This window comes from Myotis brandtii, unplaced genomic scaffold (genome assembly GCF_000412655.1).
Source record: "Myotis brandtii unplaced genomic scaffold, ASM41265v1 scaffold573, whole genome shotgun sequence".
Lineage (NCBI taxonomy): Eukaryota > Metazoa > Chordata > Mammalia > Chiroptera > Vespertilionidae > Myotis > Myotis brandtii.
The window spans coordinates 1,374,138-1,383,570 of NW_005370145.1; the positions used below are offsets into that span (position 1 = coordinate 1,374,138).

The 9,433-nt window shown below is 48.8% G+C and overlaps 1 protein-coding gene across 1 annotated transcript in view; it reads right to left on the bottom strand.

The window, feature by feature from the left end:
* MYH10 (myosin, heavy chain 10, non-muscle) overlaps positions 1-9,433 on the bottom strand; it is a 145,718-nt gene that overhangs the window by 42,930 nt on the left and 93,355 nt on the right. Inside the window, exons 18-19 of the mRNA XM_014549811.1 lie at positions 808-1,001; positions 555-721 (exon numbers count right to left, since the gene is read on the bottom strand). Of these exons, the coding sequence (XP_014405297.1) occupies positions 555-721; positions 808-1,001 (361 nt within the window). The remainder of the gene's footprint in view (positions 1-554; positions 722-807; positions 1,002-9,433) is intronic.

Consider the following 9,433-nt stretch of genomic DNA (forward strand, 5'->3'; position numbering starts at 1 on the left):
AATGATTCTCTCTCATCATTGATGTTTCTCTCTCTCCCCCTCTCCCTTCCTATCTGAAATCAATAAACAATATATATTAAAAAATAATAATTATGTTTAGCATTGGTAGGTGTTGCTCCATGGTTAGAGCATCAGCCTGAGCACTGAAGTGTCTGGGCTTTAATTCCAGGTCAAGGGCACATATCTGGATTGCAGGTTCGCTCAGCCTTGGTGGGGGTGAGTATGGGAGGCAACCAATCGATGTGTCTCACATTGATGTTTCACTTCCTCCCTCCTTTCCTTCCTTCCACTCTCTCTAAAAATCAATGGAAAAATACTGTTAGATGAGAATTAACAAAAACAACAAAAAAAGTTCAAGCCCCAAATGGAACTGTTTAAATGAGCAACTGTAAGCCTCAGCTGACCCTGCAGACAGCAGTTTTTGAAGCACCACAGCAGTCACAGCACGACCTCCCCATGAAGCAGGCCCTCAATAGTCTTGACCAAAAGTGAAGGTAATAAGGATTAGCCTTTCCTACATGTGAAGAAATCGATCTCTCCAGGTGCCTCCCAACCTCATGCTGCGAGGCACGTGGAAAAGGTGAGCGCGCGGCCCATACCTCTGCCGGAACTCCTGGAACACGATCCGGTTGGGGAAGCCCTGGCGGCAGATGCGGATGCCTTCCAGCACACCGTTGCAGCGCAGCTGGTCCAGCACGAGGTGCGGGTCCAGTTTCCCAGCCTGACCAGCAAAGGAGAGTGTTATCTTTGAACCGCTCTACCCCGACCTCGTTCAGTGTCCGATCCCAGCACGTGCTGGACACATACCCGCTTCTCGTGGTTTGGAATGATGCAGCGAACGAAGTTGGGGTTGGTGTTGCGGAGAGTCGCCATCAGCTTGGTGAGAGACTCTTTGTAGAGCTGGCCGACGGTACGAAACATGCCCTTCTTGGTTTTATAGGCAGAGCCAAAAGCTGTCTCCGTCATACCAGTGACTTGATCCAGGCCCACAATCCGATCCACTGGTGAACATAAAGAGGAAGAGGACAACGAGTCAAACCCACTCTCCAGCAGGGAAGGCGAGACACAGTGAGTGCAGCAGCACAAGCTTGTGGACAGATGAGGAGAGATGCCATCTAGGGAGGCAGTCAGCATACGGAGACACTGCACAAGCCGTGGGACCAACAGCCACACACTTCAAGGGCGGGTAGTGTAGCTCTGACAGCTTCAGACCACATACCAGCAGATGCCTTCCGCTGCGCTACTTTCAGGGACTCACTGCCTGATAACATTTGCCTGTTACATACACAATTACTTGGGAAATGAGAGATCATTGGCTGGCATTATTGATACACAAATGGATATTATGACAAGTCTCAAAACAGGAAAGGCTTATAAAGATATACGTAAAAATGTAAGACTGTACAAAGCAAATCCACTTAACGAATATGGCTCAGGAACTAGGGACCAGAGCCATCTCTCATCAGTCATTAGGATTTTAGTAAAAAAGTCATTCAAGTTGCAGGGAGAGATTGCATTAGTTCAGATTTGTGGGAATGAGTAAACTTCAGCTCTCTCCTCAAAGCGTGAATAAACTTATTAAAGGGCAAGAACACAAATTTGGAAGGAGCCTCCTAAAAAGAATCAGCGCCTAAGCTACGCTTAATGATGGTTACACTTCTCAGATCCTTCAGCTGAGGGTTCGCATTGTCCACACAGACCTAACACCTCTAATGATGGGATTCTAAACAGAAGTCCAACACAGGGCACCACCCACACTTGGTGCACAATACGCTCTCATTTGAAAAAACTGTTACACGAATGAAACACACTACTGAAATATTTTAATCAAAATATCGATTTAATTGCCCTGTTAATGCCCTTGTCAATCTTAACAGCCACCTGCATTTCTTTCATCCGTTCCCCAGAATAGAAGGTACGTGGGGACCTCAAGATCTCAATGAGCTTTGTGCAGAAGAGAAAACCATGACCCAGGAGGTAAGGCAACTTTTCAAGTCACGCATGTCTTACATGGAAGTGGGGAGAAGGGGGCTGAAGTCGGATCGATTCCCAGGCCCAGCCTGCACACTATAGTCCCATTTCTCCTAGCGAAGCCACCAGACTCGGGTTCAGGTCAAAGCTACCTGTTTGTGCTCTGGACTCTGCCTACTATCCACCTCGGAGACCACCTTTCTTCCCTGGCCTTCAACCTGTCCCTCTTACTTGCTCCGGCAAAAACCCCACCAAACCCCACCCCTGCGTGTGCCACGAAGCAATGAGCTTCCTCTAACCTGCGCCTGCCCGCTTCTCTGTCTCCTCAGAGCCAAGCTTCTTTCCAGAGTAGTTCATCCGTGGGCCCCTCCGCATCCTCTCCACTCATTTCCCGCTGCCCAGCGCCCTGGCTGCTAGCCTGCCCTCCTTCCCCCACCTGACACTCAGGCAACCACCGGTCAAGTGTTAAGAGCAGGCTGTCCAACATCTATTTTACTTGACCCTGATATACTAGTATTTTCCTGTTGACCACAGAGCGGCATCCTAAAGCCTCTCGTCACTCCTGGCTCCTTTCATGAACCCCACCTTCTCCTTGACCTCTATCGACCTCTCTAGCTACTCCAGTCTCCCCGATGACTTCTCCTCTGCCTTTCCCGTACACTGGGGCACTCACAAGGGGTCCAAACTCAACATCCCTGAAAGCCTTTCTAGGATAAGGCTGATGCAAGTCCAGGCACACACTGTCTGACCTGCTTTTCCCAAGCCATAGCCTCATCCCGGGTGATCTCATTTGTGACTTCAATTACCTATACCCGACTCCCAGCATCAGTCGCCAAACACCTATATTCTCCTCTCCACCCAGAAGTCACAGAGGCCCCTCTGCCTTCCACATTCTCGCTAAGCGCCTGTCATGTGTGCTTTTACTCAACGTTGCACCCTTGCCCCTAGCATGATGTCTGGCATAACAGGCTCGATGCACGGATGTTAGTGAATAAATGAAATAAAAAAACATTTACAACTACAAAGTGAGAAATGCACTTACAAAAAGAACAAGATGCTGTGAGAGAGATGGGTGGTTAGAGATCTCTCTGGAGAAACTATACTTACTGCCAAGAGGGAAAGAACGAGCCAGTGGAGAGAATATTCTAGAGAGGGGAACAGCATGTGCTAAGGACCAGGGGCAGGAAGAAGTGCGAGAGGCTAGTGCCAGTGAAGCCGAATGAGGGACCCTCCCTTGGCCACTGTGTGTAGATGGTGGGGAGGAGGCCGGGGAGACCAGACAGGGGCCACTGTAGGGTCCAGGTTCTAAGAAAGATGACAGCAGCTTGAACTTGTGAGACTTAGATGAGAGGGACAGAGGAGGAAAATTCAGGACCTATTTTGGTGGGAGACGTGACTTACTTTAATGATTAACTTGACAGAAAATAAGGGAAAGGGGCACGTCAGGAATAACTCCTAGGAGTTTGGCTTGAGAACTGAGTGGCTTGTGTTGCCATCGGGAAGATGGGGGAGAGGTGGGCTTTGTGGGTAGGAAAATGGGGTCCAAACTGTGTAGGTTGGGGTGCCTGTGGGACATTAAGGTGGAGATGAGAAGCTGAGTGGACATCCCAGGCTGCTGCTAAGAGAGGTCTGGACCGCGAGGTAAATCTGGGATTGCTGACTTAGTGTTTACAGTTAGGAGACTGGATGGACCATCTGAGGGGGGTGAGAAGAGGTGAGGGCAGGGGAGCAAGCCCCACAGCGCTGGGGAGGAAGAGCTGGGTGAGGAGAATGGGTGGTAGGAGGGGCAGAGATCAATATCCTAAATGCAAGCACATTCTCTGTCCCCACTGCTACCCTGTCCCTCCTGTGTTTCCTACAGACGTGACCAACTTACTCAAGCCAGAAACCAGGGGTCAGACTCCATTCCTCTCACATCAGCTGCTCACCAAACTTTCAAACATCCTCCATCCATCCCTCCTCTTCGCTGCCCTCGCGGGGGCTCTAACCCCTCACCTGGATTCTGCAACCTCCTACCTGGTTCCTTCCTCGGCCCCAGTCTCCCTGTGTCCTCTCCCCCTGCCACACAGGTTCTTGCTATGCCTCTGTCCGTGTGTAATGACTAACAAGTTCTGAAAGATAAAGCTAAATGAGTTATCTTTCCCTCCACTTAAGATCCACTTTCTCCTACCACTTATAGGATATGGTCCAAGGAGTCGCGTAACAGTGATGGGAACTTCGCTCCAAGAGGCAGAAGCACTGCCCACCCCGAGCGTGATCTGGAGCCCAGCCCCCCAACTCCTCTAGCCTCAGCGTCCCCTCTGTGGTGTGACCTGCCCTACAGGCGCCTGTGAAACACTCAGGTGCTCAATGAGGGAGCCTCCCTGGCATTTCCCACACACACCGAAGCTCCAGCCGTGCAGACCGGGTGCATTTTCTGAAAGACGCAGGCCCTCGAGTCTCCGTCCTGCTCTCTCTGCAGGGACTGCAGACCCCTGCTTGCAGCCTGGCAGTTCCTCACCTGGTGCTTCTCAGGCTCCGGATCCTACCTGCCTCCAGACTAACTAGGCTCCTCCCTCCTCCAGGCTTCAACTCCCCACGGCCAGATCCCTGGGGCACCTCCCTCTACTCTGTGTATCTCCTCTCGGGGCTGGGCTTCCCCAGGGACGTCTGTCCAGTGTCTAACACATGCAGGGCCCGGGGAGCCCTTTCCTGCTGTCGCTGCACCCCTCTGACCACCGGCTTAGACAACACCTCAAACAAGGAAAGAGGAGGCGCGGTGTTCACTGTGTGGGGAACTCCACACACTGGCCCCCAGTTCTCTGAGCTGCTCTTTACACGCGTGACAGCGGTCACAGTGCTGTCCCCAGCAGGAATCGCTTTGACAATAACAATCCCAAACACTCATAATGAACTAGTTTTCAAATTAATTTATTTTTTAAATATATTTTTTATTGATTTCAGCTAACAACCCCAAACACTCATAATGAACTAGTTTTCAAATTTATTTAATTTATTTTTTAAATATATTTTTTTATTGATTTCAGAGAGACAGGGAGAGGGAGAGAGAGACAGAAACATCAATGAAGAGAAAGAATCATTGCTCTGCTGCCTCCTGCACACCCCCCACTGTGGATCAAGCCCGCAACCTGGGCATGTGCCCTTGACCAGAACTGAACCTGGGACCCTTCAGTCCGCAGGCTGATGCTCTATCCACTGAACAAACCGGCTAGGACTCAAATTTATTTTTAATAAAGGTAATCCAAAGCTAAACATTCAGCATGCTTCAAACTTTCAGTTCTTTTTTTCCCTTAATTCAAAAATTTAAAATCAGAGTTAGCTTCCACCAATGAACAAATTTATGTTGTAAGAGAGACACTTTGGGAACTGCATTAAATGACTTGGGCCACACTAATAAAATACAATTTCACTAAACAATCAAGACCTATAAAAAACTCTATTTTACAAAGACATTTTTTTTGTTGAAAATGGTTATAGCAGGAATCAGAGAAAGGCAGAAAATGAGGAAGACAAGATTCTAGCAGCTCCTTGAAATGAGCATCTCTGCTCCTTCTAAGACCTTCACAGCCACTAAAACAAAACCTCCACGTGCAGAGCCCAAGGTTTCTGGTCTCCATTGATCCTCTTGCTACAAACTCTCCTCCCCGAGGTGCCAGGAGAGCCTGGCCAGGCTGCGCGTGGGCACTGTAATTTGCCAGCTGGCTGCTCAGTAGCCTGAAAAGATTTCAGAGTATTTTCACAGACAATTTATTACTCTAAAAGCTTACTTGGACAGTGAGAAGTGAGATGAACTCCACAGAGCTGCCATCTGTAAGGGCATATTTATTATTTAAGAGAAGAAAAATGCAATTTGTAATCATCTATCTCATAAAACTGCATGAATAATTTTTTTAATGATAAAAGAATGACACTGTCTAGTGCCAGAACGCTTAACCGGCCCTTCTTCTAGGGGACAACCTCAGGAGATGAGAGGCACGTGAGATTTTCACGTTCTTCCAGTCTGTGCATGGGCCAAACACTGGTGTCGCTACATTTAATTTTAATTATTTAGGCCAGCGCTTTAGAAACTCACTGCAGTTAATACGGCTAAAAACCACAGTAAGGGGAGAAACTTATTTTAATGTTAATTTAATAGCCAGGTGGTAATAAATTAGAACCCTATCAGGTACTTCCGCAAAAGGCCTCGGGCACCTGGCACTGTTACATGCCTCGAGCTAGGCATGCGCATGTTCTCAATGCTCATTTAAACAAATTGAGACAATTCCACACTGATGTACACTGAAATGATACTAACAGTTAAAAACAAATTCAGACACAGATATGTAACTGCTATGACTTCTCAGCAACGATCCTAACATCAATTAGTATACCTTCATAATATCCCTAACATCAGTTAGTATACCTTCATAATATACCTCCACTTGTTATATCCCCAGTAATAAATTTACAGTGGCTACATAACAGTTATTTTACAGTATTTGGGAATTTTTAGGAAAACTGCAGGAAGTCCAGAGGATGACAACACTGCTCCTTCTCCCAGCACCAGTGCAAGCTGAACTTGAATTTGCCTCCTCTACCTGCCTCCTCTGTACTTCCCACTCCCACAGAAGCCAACGCTGCTGGGCCAGTGGTCGGCAAACTCATTAGTCAACAGAGCCAAATATCAACAGTACAACGATTGAAATTTCTTTTGAGAGCCAAATTTTTTAAACTTAAACTATATAGGTTGGCACATTGTTTTTAACTTAATTAGGGTACTCCTAAGGCTTAGGAAGAGCCACACTCAAGGGGCCAAAGAGCCACATGTGGCTCGCGAGCGCAGTTTGCTGACCACGGTGCTGGGTAAACAGGAAGCCCATTCATCCTGCAGAGCTCCTACCGCACTTCTCTGTGTCTCCCCTGGGCAGGGCCCATGCGCTTAACGCATCGCACTGGGCAGCAGAGCAGGGCTGCTGACCAGCTTGGCCTCGGGGCACCATGAGTAAAAGTGGACTTGCATTAAGTACTAGCCAAGGAAGTAGACGCTAATCGATTTCTGTTTTGCACCATTCCAACAGCACCAGCACTAGGGCGCACCAGCCACTGCAGCAGCTGCGGAGGCAGCGGCAAGTGCAGTGCCAGACGCCAGGCATTCGGGCACTTCCCGTGTGCCAGGCGCAGGCTCAGGTTGCCTCGTCTGATACAAGAGCCCTGAGAACTAAGTGTCACTGTCCCCATTTGACCTCAGGAACTCCAGCTGCAGTCCCCAAGGCTGTTTCTCCTGGAGCTCCCAACTCCTATTGAGACTCCAGGTAAAACATGAAGGAGGAGACCACACTGCAACAACGAAACCTTCATCTACTGAAGGGATGACAACTGAAATAAGCACTAAACCATGTGAAAGCACTAAACCACAGCTCCTAAAATGGCACTAAAAATAGATTTATGACCAACGGACATAATAATCTACAAGGAGATTACACAATTATCATTTTATCAGTCATGCTACCTGAATCTAAGTAGAACTCCTGGTTTGCCTGGTGTAGCTCAGTGGTTGATCATCGACATATGAACCAGGAGGTCACGGTTCGATTCCCAGTCAGGGCACATGCCTGGGTTGCTGGCTTGATACCCAGGAGGGGGCGTGCAGGAGGCAGCTGACCAATGATTCTCTCTCATCATTAATGTTTCTCTCTCTCCCTCTCCCTTCCTCTCTGAAATCAATAAAAATATATTAAAAAAAAAAGAAAGACTGGTTCAAAGTTTTGGAAGTCAGAACTTCATCATTTCTTAGTGTGAACCACGGCTAAAGTAAAGCCTTTCCCCCGAATGACAAGGAGGCAGGTAAGAACTCTGTGGCATCAGAAGATGAAGGAAGACCCCAAAGAGTGTGTGACACTGAGGAAGCCCTCCTACAGCAGTGACCAGCCCCTCCTTGGTGGTTCTGTCTCAACTGCTGCTACTGTATTGCAAGTCCTGCTTCTATGAAGGACCGAAAGGAGCGAGGGACTTCTCTATCGATAATTAACATTTGCTTCATGTACTTCTCACATTTTCTCTGGTGGCACCTTTCAGATGTGAGCTGCCACCCAGCACCGGCGAGTGATCAGAGAAACTGAGCTGGTCCTACTCTGGAGGCTGCAGGTACGACCCGCGGGGGAGCTCACACTGTCCCTCCAGCACAGCCAGGCTCAGAACTAAACTCAGAGGCCCTATCGCAGACCCTGTGAATCTGAGAACCCTGCCCACAGCTCTGAGGTCGCCATCCCTCTCTGCTGGTTTACTGTGCTTGCATCTTCCATGACTAGCTATCTCAGAGGTTCAGACTTCCAAAGTATCTTATATTTGGAGGAAAACAGTCCTTTGCTTGGTAGCACAAACTTGTATGGCCTCCTCATCTTGTCTCTAGAGATTCTGCTCCTCTCTCTTCTGCACTGGTCCCCGATGCTTCTGGAAACCCCTCTTTATCCCAGGCTCTCATCTTCATTCTCAAAAGTCTTCAGTCCCCCATAATGCCGTTTTCCTAACAGTATGAACGTTCTTTGTGGTTTCTTAGAGAGATGCTCACTGCATGGTAGCATGTCAGAGGCCATCACAATTTGGATCCCTAGGAACCCCGTCATCACTGTCTTCCGAGAAATCATGGAAAATGCTAAAGCCTCACATTTTCATTTCAAACCTGTTATCGGGGGTTCAAATCCATAAACACAGATTGAGGAGAAAAACGTTTTGCTGTAGAAACACGATACACAACTTCAAGACCACGTTTAGCTGTGGGGGAAGGAGGCCCTCTAAGGAGAGGCAGAGACGGAGACCCCCTGATACTTGGTTCAGCTGCGTAGCTCAACCAAAGGACACTTCGCGTGTGCGGGAGAGTACCGCACATTTCAGGTGAGAATGTGCCAAGGGGAGAATGTGGGGAAGTGAGTGAGCTTACTCCCCACCAGAATGATGCCAGCGAAGTGGCTCTATCCCTGTGCTGTGGGCACAGAGAACACCTGGTCCACAGGAAGAGCATGCACACCGTAGGGGAGGAGAGGCCCAGCGGGCAAAGCTGCTGCGCATGAAAGTGGGCGTGGAATCCCCACGCACCCACCAGCCCCCTCCCTCAGGGAGGTACTGATGGGGCCACCTTTGCGCCAAGTGCTGAGGAAACGACAGTGAGCACAAACAGGCACTGCCCCGGCTCCCAAAGAGCTCACACCTGGAATTCTCTTTAAATATTAGGAATCCCAAAGATGAAAGGAAACGGATTTAGAGAGGGCACTCCAGCTAGGGAGGAAGTCCAGGAGATCAAGCACTAACCTTTTAACAAAGCACAAGTCTCAGGCAGGCCACGGCTGACAACCACCTCCTGGCTCTCTTCCTCCCCCACATCCTCAACTTGGTCAGTACCCCCCAAGGCCCAGGCTGACGGAGGACTTCTTCCTCTGCAGTTCTGTGGAATATCCATTCCAACTCATGGAATCATCTTTGGCATGAT